At 46.9% G+C, this 14,504-nt stretch overlaps 1 protein-coding gene across 1 annotated transcript in view; it reads left to right on the forward strand.

The window, feature by feature from the left end:
* Positions 1-14,504, forward strand: part of LOC126173816 (oxysterol-binding protein-related protein 1-like) — a 419,616-nt gene that overhangs the window by 22,813 nt on the left and 382,299 nt on the right. The window contains exon 3 of the mRNA XM_049920986.1: positions 447-627. Within this exon, the coding sequence (XP_049776943.1) occupies positions 492-627 (136 nt within the window). The 5' untranslated portion in view covers positions 447-491. The remainder of the gene's footprint in view (positions 1-446; positions 628-14,504) is intronic.

The raw sequence follows: 14,504 nt of genomic DNA on the forward strand, positions 1-14,504 counted from the left end.
AGGATGGTTTGCAAAACATGAACTGTAGGACTATAGGAAGGCAAAGTGGAGGTGTAATCAGCACAGTTAAAGAGGGAAGCAATTTGGTATGTCAAGGAAACTTTGTATGTGGTTATTAAATGTGTTGAAATATTGTACCAAGAAGATGTGAGAAAGTGGTGCACACCTGAGAGGACATAATAAACTGCTTAATTGTTCTGAAAGTCGGATACCTGATATGTGTCTCTGTGAGCCCTGAGCCCCTCGCACACTCTCTCTCTGAGAAAATGTTTTCAGGGCAGTATTACATAAAACTATACCTCTGCATAAAACTTTTGCTTTTTGCTCATTGATTCATCTTACAATTAAGACTTTTTAATTGCTATTTTCCTTGAAATTTCTTATGAGAAGTACTCCTATATTTTAATTTTGATTGTTATTTTCACCATAGGTATTTTTTGTTTCAGGTCTTAGATGCTTCCATATGATGTTATGACTGATAGACACTTAAAATGTCCAATGAAGGGCCAGAAATGGAGCTGCAAGAGATACTGTTGTATAGTTCCAGGCATGGTGATTCTGTAATGGTACAGGAGCTTCTTTTAGCGCGCAAAGATGGAAAGATTAGATTGGACATAAGCTGCAAGGGTAAATAGTACTTAGCAGTTATTTGTAAAATGTAATTATAAACTTGATCCAGGGATGTAGGCCAAAACTGCGGCCAGCCTCCCGAGTATTGGCAGGTTTAACCATAAACTTTAGCAACATGAGGAAACATGTGCAGGCACTGACCATGCCAAGGTCTGTGCTAGGCCTGGCAAGCCAGTGATAGCATACGAGGCCTTTCGTAATTTTGTCCACAAAATATTTCTACGCTTACCCTTTACTTATTGTGCATGGTGTCCTTTGAAATACTCTCCTTTACAATTGATACACCACTCCCAATGCCGTTTCCATTTCTGGAAGCAGTCTTGGTATGCCTCTTGCTGGGTCACATGAAGCACCGTCTATGAATTTTCTTTTATCTCATCCATTGTTGCAAATCTTTGTCCTTTAAATGGGATTTTCAACTTTGGAAATAATAAAAAGTCTGCAGGGGCCAGGTCTGGAGAGAACGGAGGATGAGGCAATGAAGTGGTGGGGGTGCGTTATCATGTGCAAGAGCCATGAGGTGTCTTGCCACATTTCAGGGTGTTTTCTTTTCACATTTCCTTGGAGCATCATAACAGGTCTCGATAGTACCATTGATTAACAATTTGTTCCTGTGGCATGAATTCATTATGATCTAGTTGTTCAAAATCAAAGAAAACTATCAGCATGACTTTGACATTTGACCTGACCTGATGAGCTTTTTTTGGTCTTGGAGAACTTTTCTTGACTCATTGTGAAGACTGAACCTTAGTCTCAACATCATAACCATAGACCCATGTCTTATCACCAGTTATGATTCTCTTAAGGAACACCTTGTTCTCATTTGCGCATTCCAAAGCTCTTCATAGATTGCGAGGTGAAGGTCTTTCTGGTGTTGACTCATGAGCCGTGGGACGAACTTGGTGCCAACATTATGCATTGGAAGACACTGTGTCAGGACTTCATGACATGATCCAAACGAAATGTTACAGTCTTCTGCAATCTCTTCTACAATCAGTCTTTGATTGGCACGCAGACTTTTGTTGAAGTTCCTGGCATGAGCATTGTTGACAGACATTGAAAGGCATCCTGAATGAGGGTCGTCTTCAACTCCCGTCCAGCCATTTTTAACCGTGTGAACCATTTGTAGCACTGAGAGTGGCTTAAGTGCTCATCACCGTAGGCTTTCTGCATCATTTGATATGTCTCTGTAAAGATTTTCATGATTTCTATACAAAATTTAATGCTGATGCGTTTCTCCTCCACCTCTGCCATCTCGAAATTCTCAAACTGTGTGTCACAATATTCTACTCAATACAGCACTGAACAATAACTAACAGACATACAACAATGAAACTTCCAGCAGTTACACATTAAACACAGGCATGTGCAGGGATGCCAACTGCATTTCACTCCAACACACTATTGGTGCGAAATTATGAATGTTTCGAATTTTTTTGAACAGTCTTCGTACTCTAAAGATATAACGTTTATTAGTCTAGATTGCTCCTAAAATGATATGACCAGTTTTGATTGTGCTAGCAATCATCTTCAGATCTAAAATAGACAGGAAGAAATTTTGTTCATAAAAAGTTCTTTCTACTTACAAAATGTTCAATGAAAAACGAAAAGAAAGTAACAAAGACCGTACCATAAAACACCATTACAGAGTGGGAGGAAAGGGACCAGCAAAGGTTGAAGCCAGGGGTGTTATGGGAACGTAGGATATACTGCAGGGTGAGTGTAGTGCTTTGAGAATTTCGGAGGAAATTCTATAATCACTCGGCCTTCCAATGTTTCGAACACACGATATTTTAGATATGAGTAGGAGAAACGAATCAGCTGACTGCGCATAGTTTATTTGTATGTGCAGGTCAAAAAAGAACAGCCACGAGAAAAAAGATGGGCATGGCGACTGAACGGCTGCAGACAAGTACTTGCTGTACAGTCCACAGAGTTTCGTGTATGAGCAAAGAAGAACAAGAAAAGTTAATGTAGTATTCTGTGTTCTTTAATGTCTGTGATGATTATAAAAAGACTAGTGGACAGTTGAAAGTAGTTTCCTAAGGACACTCATGTGTTGGACGCGAATGAGAATGTTGTTGTTGTGGTCTTCAGTCCTGAGACTGGTTTGATGCAGCTCTCCATGCAACTCTATCCTGTGCAAGCTTCTTCATCTCCCAGTATCTACTGCAACCTACATCCTTCTGAACCTGCTTAGTGTATTCATCTCTTGGTCTCCCTCTACGATTTTTACCCTCCACACTGCCCTCCAATGCCAAATTTGTGATCCCTTGATGCCTCAAAACATGTCCTACCAACCGATCCCTTCTTCTAGTCAAGTTGTGCCACAAACTTCTCTTCTCCCCAATCCTATTCAATACCTCATAATTAGTTACGTGATCTACCCACCTTATCTTCAGCATTCTTCTGTAGCACCACATTTCGAAAGCTTCTATTCTCTTCTTGTCCAAACTAGTTATCGATGTTAACAAATTCCTCTTCTTGAGAAACGCTTTCCTTGCAATTGCCAGTCTACATTTTATATCCTCTCTACTTCGACCATCATCGGTTATTTTACTCCCTAAATAGCAAAACTCCTTTACTACTTTAAGTGTCTCATTTCCTAATCTAATTCCCTCAGCATCACCCGACTTAATTTGACTACATTCCATTATCCTCGTTTTGCTTTTGTTGATGTTCATCTTATATCCTCCTTTCAAGACACTGTCCATTCCGTTCAACTGCTCTTCCAAGACCTTTGCTGTCTCTGACAGAATTACAATGTCATCGGCGAACCTCAAAGTTTTTACCTCTTCTCCATGAATTTTAATACCTACTCCGAATTTTTCTTTTGTTTCCTTTACTGTTTGCTCAATGTACAGATTGAATAACATCGGGGAGAGGCTACAACCCTGTCTTACTCCTTTCCCAACCACTGCTTCCCTTTCATGCCCCTCGACTCTTATAATTGCCATCTGGTTTCTGTACAAACTGTAAATAGCCTTTCGCTCCCTGTATTTTACCCCTGCCACCTTCAGAATTTGAAAGAGAGTATTCCAGTTAACATTGTCAAAAGATTTCTCTAAGTCTACAAATGCTAGAAACGTAGATTTGCCTTTTCTTAATCTTTCTTCTAAGATAAGTCGTAAGGTCAGTATTGCCTCACGTGTTCCAACATTTCTACGGAATCCAAACTGATCTTCCCTGAGGTTGGCTTCTACCAGTTTTTCCATTTGTCTGTAAAGAATTCGCGTTAGTATTTTGCAGCTGTGACTTATTAAACTGATAGTTCGGTAATTTTCACATCTGTCAACACGTGCTTTCTTTGGGATTGGAATTATTATATTCTTCTTGAAGTCTGAGGGTATTTTGCCTGTCTCATACATCGTGCTCACCAGATGGTAGAGTTTTGTCATGACTGGCTCTCCCGAGGCCATCAGTAGTTCAAATGGAATGTTGTCTACTCCCGGGGCCTTGTTTCGACTCAGGTCTTTCAGTGCTCTGTCAAACTCTTCATGCAGTATCTTATCTCCCATTTCGTCTTCATCTAGATCCTCTTCCATTTCCATAATATTGTCCTCAAGTACATCGCCCTTGTATAAACCCTCTATATACTCCTTCCACCTTTCTGCCTTCCCTTCTTTGCTTAGAACTGGGTTGCCATCTGAGCTCTTGATATTCATACAAGTGGTTCTCTTCTCTCCAAAGGTCTCTTTAATTTTCCTGTAGGCAGTATCTATCTTACCCCTAGTGAGACAAGCCTCTAGATCCTTACACTTGTCCTCTAGCCATGCCTGCTTAGCCATTTTGCACTTCCTGTCGATATCATTTTTGAGACGTTTGTATTCCTTTTTGCCTGCTTCATTTACTGCATTTTTATATTTTCTCCTGTCATCAATTAAATTCAATATTTCTTCTGTTACCCAAGGATTTCTATTAGCCCTCGTCTTTTACCTACTTGATCCTCTGCTGCCTTCACTACTTCATCCCTCATAGCTACCCATTCTTCTTCTACTGTATTTCTTTCCCCCATTCCTGTCAATTGTTCCCTTATGCTCTCCCTGAAACTCTCTACAACCTCTGGTTCTTTCAGTTTATCCAGGTCCCATCTCCTTAAATTCCCACCTTTTTGCAGTTTCTTCAGTTTCAATCTGAAGTTCATAACCAATAGATTGTGGTCAGAATCCACATCTGCCCCTGGAAATGTCTTACAATTTAAAACCTGGTTCCTAAATCTCTGTCTTACCATTATATAATCTATCTGATACCTTTTAGTATCTCCAGGATTCTTCCAGGTATACAACCTTCTTTTATGATTCTTGAACCAAGTGTTGGCTATGATTAAGTTATGCTCTGTGCAAAATTCTACAAGGCGGCTTCCTCTTTCATTCCTTCCCCCCAATCCATATTCACCTACTATGTTACCTTCTCTCCCTTTTCCTACTGACGAATTCCAGTCACCCATGACTATTAAATTTTCGTCTCCCTTCACTACCTGAATAATTTGTTTTATCTCGTCATACATTTCATCTATTTCTTCACCATCTGCAGAGGTAGTTGGCATATAAACTTGTACTACTGTAGTAGGCATGGGCTTTGTGTCTATCTTGGCCACAATAATGCGTTCACTATGCTGTTTGTAGTAGCTAACCCTTACTCCTATTTTTTTATTCATTATTAAACCTACTCCTGCATTACCCCTATTTGATTTTGTATTTATAACCCTGTAATCACCTGACCAAAAGTCTTGTTCCTCCTGCCACCGAACTTCACTAATTCCCACAATATCTAACTTTACCCCCCTGCGGGTTCGGGGGTTAGAATAGGCCCGCGGTATTCCTGCCTGTCGTAAGAGGCGACTAAAAGGAGTCTCACATGTTTTGGCCTGATGTGATGGTCCCCTCTCGGGTTTGACCTCCATCTTTCTAAATTATTCCGAAGAGCGAGCCAATTGGGGAAGGGCGCCTTACATGGTGCACTGTATCCGTCGTGCAATTAGACCTTTAGCCGGCTTTCACGTCGTTGCAATGGTGTCCCGCTCGTTTTCGATCTTTAGGGCGGGGATACGTCCCTGGGTGCGATTACCACGCTGCCCTCTGCAGTGTTTCTTTTAACTGCGACGACGACCTTGGACAGTTTTGCACCTAAGATCCAGCACGGTAGCCAGTCCGTTGTGGTGGGGCCGCCATGTACCCTCTTGATTGTAGCCCCCTGACAACACAGGGATCGCTCTACTGATGCCTGCGCCGTTAACTCCCCACGTATGCCAAGGAGTAGATGCCTATCCTCCTGGGGTATCAGGACTCCCGGCAACGGCCATCCTGCCAGGTGGCCTTTGCTTTGGCTGGGTGGCGCCCGTGGGGAGGGCCCTTGGTCGGAGTAGGTGGCATCAGGGCGGATGACCCGCAATGAAGCGTGGTACATCATCTCTCGCTGGCGGCCAGCCGCCAGCAGTCTCTAAGCGTTCTCGGGCTCAATTTAATGCTCAGAAGTACGATCCGAAAACGTTCCCCTCCCTGGCCACGCCGTGGGAAGAGCGTAAGTCCCAGGATGGAGGTAACAGTTATTCGCCCCGATTCTTAGTTTGCACGAGAGCTGATGGGGAGTCTTTTCTCTCCACAAAGCCTCAGTTCTTCGTTGAGCATTTAGAGGACAAGTTTGGGGAGGTGGAGGGCTTGTCTAAAATGCGCTCTGGCTCAGTACTGATACAAACGGCATCCTCCGCCCAGTCACGCAGGTTACTTGCTTGTGACAAGTTGGCGGATGTTAACGTTACTATTACTCCACATAAGAGTTTAAATATGGTCCAGGGTGTTATTTTCCATAGGGACCTCCTTTTGCAGTCTGATGACGAGCTGCGCGCCAACTTAGAACGTAGAGGTGTTCATTTCGTCCGGCGCGTTCATCGGGGTCCGAGGGACAATCAGGTTGCTACCGGTGCCTTCATCTTGGCCTTCGAGGGTGATACGTTACCGGAAAAGGTCAAGGTGATGGTCTACCGATGTGACGTCAAGCCCTATATCCCTCCCCCGATGCGGTGCTTCAAGTGCTGGAAGTTCGGCCACATGTCTTCCCGCTGCACTTCCAGCCTCACATGTCGAGATTGCGGACGCCCATCTCATCCCGATACTCCATGTGCCCCGCCTCCCATCTGCGTCAACTGCGGGGAGCATCAGTCATCTTGCTCGCCAGACTGCAGAATATTCCAGAAAGAGCGCAAAATCATGGAATATAAGACCCTGGACCGACTGACTTATACTGAGGCCAAACGGAAATACGACCGATTACATCCAGTGAGAATGACAACTTCCTACGCCGCTGCTACAACACCTGTGCTAGCCCCATCTGTTTCGCGCCTTTCGGCCGGATCGACGAGTGGTACAACTCCTCCTGCCCCCTTGCCAGTGGGGGGCTCTACCCACCCGATTGCTCCTGTGCTACCTACCTCAGGAGCAACACCATCCCCCCCATCGGGGACGTCGGTCCCTGCTTCTAAGCCGGAGAAGTGTCCAACTTCTTCGGCTTCTCACGCTCGCAAGGGGTACCTTGGGTCCCTCCCTTCCCAGGTTTCCACCAGCGGGAAGGCTGACGATCGACAGTGGCATAAGTGCCCACAATCTGCAGGTCGAAGGGCTTCCCGATCCTCCTCAGTCCCGGAGACTGAATCGGTGAAGCCCTCCCAGCCAGTTAAACCCAAGGAGCAGCGTGAGAAATCAAAGAACAGCAGCTCTAAGCCCAAGGAACGCGCGGTGGTAGCCACCCCATCGCAACCTTCTAGCTCTGCGTCTGAGGACGCGGTGGAGATTCTGGCGTCCGCTGAGGACCTCGATCTCGCCGGTCCCTCAGACGCCGTGAATAGCAATAGCACTAGCACGGGTGCTCAATCGGAGGCAGCAGGTGACCCAGCGGCGTAATCTGCCGTCCCAGTCCCGGCACGCCTTTCTCAGCCATGGACAAAACCATCCTCCAGTGGAACTGCAGCGGTTTCTTCCACCATCTAGCTGAGCTCCGCCAACTTATCAGCCTTCACCCTTTCCTCTGCATTGCTCTGCAGGAAACTTGGTTTCCAGCAATGCGCACCCCCGCCCTCCGTGGCTATCGGGGTTATTATAAGAACCGAGCAGCTTATGAAAGGGTGTCTGGTGGCGTCTGCATCTATGTCCTTAACTCTCTTCACAGCGAGTCTGTCCCTCTACAAACAGCTTTAGAGGCTGTCGCTGTTAGGGTGTGGACGCCGCAGGCTCTTACCGTCTGCAGTCTTTACCTTCCACTGGAGGGTGATGTCGCGCAGCATGTCCTGGCTGCGCTGATAGCCCAATTGCCGCCACCTTTCTTATTACTGGGCGACTTTAACGCCCATAACCCTCTGTGGGGTGGGTCAGTGGCAACAGGTCGAGGCGCCACCGTTGAGCATTTATTGTCGCAGCTCGATCTCTCGATTTTGAATGATGGTGCCTCCACACACTTCAGTGTGGCGCATGGCACCTACTCCGCCATTGACCTTTCAATCTGTAGCCCTAGCCTCTTACCATCTGTCCACTGGAGTGTGCATGACGACCTGTGTGGTAGTGACCACTTTCCGATTTTTCTGTCACTACCACAGCGTCACTCTTCTGGGCGCCCTAGCAGATGGGCTATGAATAAGGCTGACTGGGACTTGTTCTCCTCCACTGCCGCTATTGAGCCTCTCTCAACTGATGCCATTGATGCGGTGGTTACATTGGTCACCGCCGGCATCGTCACTGCCGCCGAGTCTGCCATTCCCCGTTCTTCTGGGTCCCCTCGGCCGAGGGCTGTGCCTTGGTGGTCGCCTGAGATCGCTGAAGCGATTAAAGATCGCCGGCGGGCGCTCCAGCGTCACAAGCACATCCCTCCATGGACCACCTTATCGCCTTCAAACGGCTGCGTGCGCGGGCCCGCCTCCTTATCCGCCAAGGCAAGAAGGAGTGCTGGGAGCGGTATGTGTCCACCATTGGACTCCATGTCTCTCCATCGCAGGTCTGGGCCAAGATTCGACGGGTCTTCGGCTATCGGACCCCTGCCAGCGTCCCTGCGCTCTCACTGAATGGAGCAGTTTGTACTGACTCCGACGTCATTGCAAACCGCTTAGCAGAGCATTTTGCTATGAGTTCCGCTTCTGCGAATTACCCCCAGGCCTTCCACTCCATTAAAGAGCGGATGGAACGTCGGAGCCTTTCTTTTCGCACCAACGCTTCTGAACCCTACAACGCTCCATTCAGTGAGTGGGAATTTCAGAGTGCCCTTGCCGCTTGCCCTGATACCGCTCCCGGGCCAGATCGCATCCACTGTCAGATGCTGAAACACCTTTCAGTGGACTGCAAGCGACGCCTCCTCGACCTTTACAACCGTCTCTGGGTCGAGGGTGAGTTTCCGTCGCAATGGCGGGAAAGTATTGTCATCCCCATTTTGAAACCTGGAAAGAACCCTCTGGAGGTGGACAGCTACCGTCCCATTAGTCTCACCAACGTTCTTTGCAAGTTGCTTGAACGGATGGTGAGCCGGCGCTTAAATTGGGTGCTGGAGTCTCGGGGCCTTCTGGCTCCGTCTCAGGGTGGGTTCCGTAAAGGCCGCTCCACCACCGACAATCTGGTGAGCCTTGAGTCGGCCATCCGTACAGCCTTTGCCCGCCGTCAGCACCTGGTCGCTGTCTTTTTCGACATGTGGAAGGCGTACGATACGACATGGCATCATCACATCCTTTCTACGCTTCATGGATGGGGTCTTCGGGGCCCTCTGCCGATCTTTATCAGAAATTTTCTGTCGTATCGTACCTTCCGCGTGCAAGTCGCGGCCTCGTTTAGTTCCCCCCTCGTCCAGGAGAACGGGGTACCCCAGGGCTCTGTCCTCAGTGTCTGCCTGTTTTTAATTGCAATAAACGGTCTCGCTGCGGCAGTAGGAAATTCTGTCTCCGCTTCCCTGTATGCTGATGACTTCTGTCTTTACTATAGTTCTATTAGCATTGCAGCAGCTGAACATCAGCTACAGGGCGCAATCCGCAAGGCGCAGTCTTGGGCTGTAGCGCGTGGTTTTCAGTTTTCGGCTGCCAAGACCCGCGTTATGCATTTCTGCCGGCACCGAACGGTCCATCCTGAGCCGCGGCTTTATCTTGCCGACGAACTTCTTGCTGTGGTGGAGACCCACAGGTTTTTGGGTGTCCTTTTTGATGCCCGGTTGACTTGGCTGCCTCATATCCGGCAGCTTAAACAAGCGTGTTGGCGGCATCTCAACGCCCTGCGTTGTTTGAGCCACACCCGCTGGGGCGCCGACCGATCTACCCTGTTGCGGCTCTACCAGGCGTTAATCCAGTCCCGCCTGGATTATGGGTGCCTAGCTTATGGCTCAGCATCCCCATCTGCGTTGCGGGTGCTGGACCCAATTCTCCACAGCGGGATACGCCTTGCCACTGGTGCTTTCCGCACCAGCCCTGTGGACAGCGTCCTAGTGGAGGCAGGTGTACCTCCACTGCGGTTCCGACGCCAACGTTTGCTGGCCGCTTATGCTGCCCATGTTTTTAGCTTGCCCGGGCATCCAAATTATCGTGTCCTGTTCCCGCAGTCAGTCGTCCATCTGCCAGATCGTCGGCCCCGGTCGGGTTGTCCGATCGCCGTACGCATCAAGGAGCTTCTCTGCGGGCTTGGGTTTTTCCCAGTTCCACCTCCTTTCCGGGCGCCTCTGCGTACACCCCCGTGGTGTGTTCCTCGCCCTTGCCTTCGGCTCAACTTGGCACAGGGCTCGAAGGACTCGGTCCCTCCAGAGGCCTTCCGCCGCCGCTTTTATTCCATCCTGGCCACGTATCAGGGCTCTGGAATTGTTTACACCGACGGTTCGATGGTTGCTGGTCGTGTCGGGTATGCGCTAACTCTAGGGGACCATTCCGAACAACGGTCCTTGGCGGCTGGCTGCAGCGTTTACACTGCTGAGCTAGTCGCCATCTTTCGTGCCCTAGAGTATATCCGCTCCTGCTCAGGTGAGTCCTTCGTTATCTGTAGCGATTCCCTGAGCGGTTTACGAGCTCTCGACCAGTGTTTTCCTCGTTCTCGTCTGGTGGTGGCTATCCATGAGTCCCTGCATACTCTTGCGCGTTGCGGCCGCTCTGTGGTCTTTGTGTGGACCCCCGGTCATGTCGGTATCCCGGGCAATGAACATGTTGACCGCCTGGCGAAAGAGGCCACGAGTAAACAGTCTCTGGACGTTGGCCTCCCAGAGACTGATTTGCGGGCAGTCCTCTGCCGAAAAGTTTTTGCGCTTTGGGACGCTGAATGGCGCAATCGGATCATGCCCAATAAACTCCGTGCCATCAAGGAGACGACGACTGTGTGGCGGTCATCCCTGCGAGCCAACCGCAGGGACTCTGTCGTCCTTTGTCGGCTCCGCATTGGCCACTCCCACCTGACACACAGTTATTTACTGCGCCGGGAGGACCCTCCTGTATGTTGCTGCGGAGCGGCTTTGACAGTGGCCCACATTTTGTTGGCCTGCCCCCTTTTAGCTGTGGTCAGGCAGACATTTGCGCTGCCTGATACGCTCCCTGCCCTCTTATGTGATGACCCTGGTATGGCTGACTTAGTTTTCCGTTTTATTCGGGCAGGGGGTTTTTATTATTTACTCTGAGGGTTTGTTCTGTTCTTTTGTGTTGATTCTGGCCATTGGCCTACGATTTTACGCTGAGTTTTTAATGTGTTCTCGGTGGTTGGCTTTTCCTTTTTATGTCTATGGTCGGCCAACCACTGTCACAATCTGTGTGATTTTAATTTGTTTCGTCTGATCTCTGTAGGGGTATTTCTTGTCCTGTGTCGTCTGACGTCTTTCCTGTTGTTCGTTTTTTTATTCTCTTTGGGTGGTTTCCCTTTTTTTTTTTTTGGAAAAAGGGACCGATGACCGTCGCAGTCTGGTCCCTTTAATCCCCCCCAAACCAACCAACCAACCAACCAATCTAACTTTAACCTATCCATTTCCCTTTTTAAATTTTCTAACCTACCTGCCCGATTAAGGGATCTGACATTCCACACTTCGATCCGTAGAACGCCAGTTTTCTTTCTCCTGATAATGACGTCCTCCATAGTAGTCCCCGCCCGGAGATCCGAATGGGGGACTATTTTACCTCCGGAATATTTTACCCAAGAGGACGCCATCATCATTTAATCGTACAGTAGAGCTGCATGTCCTCGGGAAAAATTACGGCTGTAGTTTCCCCTTGCTTTCAGCCGTTCGCAGTACCAGCACAGCAAGGCCGTTTTGGTTAATGTTACAAGGCCAGATCAGTCAATCATCCAGACTGTTGCCTCTGCAACTACTGAAAAGACTGCTGCCCCTCTTCAGGAACCACATGTTTGTCTGGCCTCTCAACAGATACCCCTCCGTTGTGGTTGCACGTACGGTACGGCCATCTGTATCGCTGAGGCACGCAAGCCTCCCCACCAACGGCAAGGTCCATGGTTCATGGGGGGCGAATGAGAATAGAGACCTTTAAATTTTTTCATGTCTCGGTTATGATCGATACGAGACACGTGTAAGCTATTTTGAAGAAGTGTAAATGATTCTAATGTTCGGAGAATGAGTTAGTTTGCCGAAGTTATTATTTATGAACGTTGAAAGAAGATTGTGATTGAATTGAAAAGTTTTCTACAAGTACAAAAAATAATTTCGAGAATAGAAAAGTAGTCAGTAAATTCCTTTAACCAGCAACATATCTTTGGAGAAGAAGCTGTTGGGAGATTCACGTAGCGGATTAACCCAAGAAGAGGATCTGCTACACATATCGGGCAAGTTAACTGAATTGAGAGACGTGTGAGTCTTGCACGCCAGCACCACACTGTCTCTTGTTGTCGTCCGGAGAACATTACAGGAGTTCATGCAACAATTCAGGAAAGCTGGTGTTGGTAGGAAGGATGTACATGGCATCATCTGTGAAACACACAGTGTTGGGATTCATGATCAGCAAGGGGTTTGGAGCAGGGGTGGAGTAGGAATGATCAAGGATATTGTGTAGGTTCGATGAATGGTGGAATACAAATGTGGGATGGGGGAGGGGGGGGGAGTATAATGGGTATAATTTTCCTCATTTCTGGGCACAAGAAGACATAATTGAATCTCGGGCAGAGAATATGATTCAGTTGCTTCAGTCCTGGGTTATACTGAATCACAAGGTAGTATGCAACTAGAGACAAGGCATGGAAGATCTGTTTCTGGACAAGGTTGGGCGCATAGTTTGGTCTGTGGAGGCCTCAGTGAAACTCTTTGCATACATAGAGAGGGGCTGCTTGCCACTACAGATGTGAAGAGCATGCGTGTCTAGGCTGTAAGGAAGGGAATTCTTGGTATGGAATGAGTGGCAGCTGTCAAAGTGGAGGTATTGTTGGTGTGTATGGAGGAACAGATGGAGCCACCCTTGAGGTGGAAATCAATATTGAGGAAGGTGGCTTGTTGAGTTGGGTAGGACCTGGTAAAGCAAACAAGGGAGAAAGTGTTGAGGTTGTGGAGGGATGCTACCCCTCGCACTGCTTGTCTTGTGCCGCCTCCTTACCACACCACCCACCCCAGACTGCTGCACACATTAGGTGCAGGCAAGTTCGCAATGGGCCCCAGAGGATGGAGACAGTAACCATGTGTGTGTGTGTTGTGCTTGCATGAATGCGTTCATGCGTGTGTTCTGTTTCAGGAGGAGGACTGTTTTATCTGAAAACTTAAATGTTTAGCCTCTTTTCATTGTGCCTGTCTGCAACTCAATGCCTCAATGTGTTAATAGTGATCTGTCCTTTTGTATTGTTATTCCATCCTGGACTTTACATTGTGCCATTACATAATAAAATTTATTGTATTAAAACAAAGTTAAACAATATACAAAATAATTTTGGCAGGTTAATTTATGGTAGTAAAAGAGCTCAACAGCAGAGAATAACAAAATGTGGGGAGAGTGTATGAGAAGATAAAACAAATATTCTAATGAGCAGGCTGCTAATTGATAATGGAAGTTGCTCTTTTGTAAATTATGAAGTAATTTAATAAATAAAATGTTAAGTACAAAAAAAGGAAAGTTGTACCATCAAAAAGTTCATTCATAACAATAAATTACAAAATAAATTATCAAATAAAAAGCAAAATACAGAAGGGCAGAGAGGAAACATTGTGCCACTGATAAGTTCATTGCATCCATCATGGTTCTTTTACTACCATAAGTTGGCTTGCTTACATTAATTTGTATATTGTTTAATTCTGTATCAGTGTGACAAATTTTATTACGTAACTGTGCTTCAGTGGTGCCTTCTAGGAAATGCGTGCATGTTTTTAGTACTTACATATAACTTGATACACTCGTTAATAATATTTTATGATGACTGCTTTGTCCCTTTCTTTTCTTTCTGTATTGTACATATTGTAAGTAAATAGAACTTTTTATGAACAATATTCTTTCTTACATGCCTGTCTGAAAGGATAGACACTGTTGACAATCCATAGCTGTATGAAATGCTTCAGCATTAATTTCTGACTTAGAATGCATTGAGACCATCTATATTAGGTCCAGATCTACTATCCAACAGTGACATGTGAAAATTTGTGCCAGACTGGGACTCAAATCTTGAATTTCCTGCTTATTGTGAGCAGTCACCTTAATCACTTCGGCTATCTGCGCACCCTCAGCAGACCAACCTATATGTCCATGTGTCACACTATCTATGTCATTATATCATAGTCCACTTAATTCATTACCCAAGCGTGAACCGTTATTTGTATTCCTGCGACAGGTAGAATGAGACAGTGAATAATTGGGACAAATGATGATGATGTCGTGTGCCCACCGAGGCCTGTAATACTTACGCACATGTCTGAAAGAACAGACATTGTTGATGCTCCACAGCTGTATGAAATACTGC

The sequence above is a fragment of the Schistocerca cancellata genome, chromosome 1, assembly GCF_023864275.1.
Source record: "Schistocerca cancellata isolate TAMUIC-IGC-003103 chromosome 1, iqSchCanc2.1, whole genome shotgun sequence".
NCBI lineage: Eukaryota > Metazoa > Arthropoda > Insecta > Orthoptera > Acrididae > Schistocerca > Schistocerca cancellata.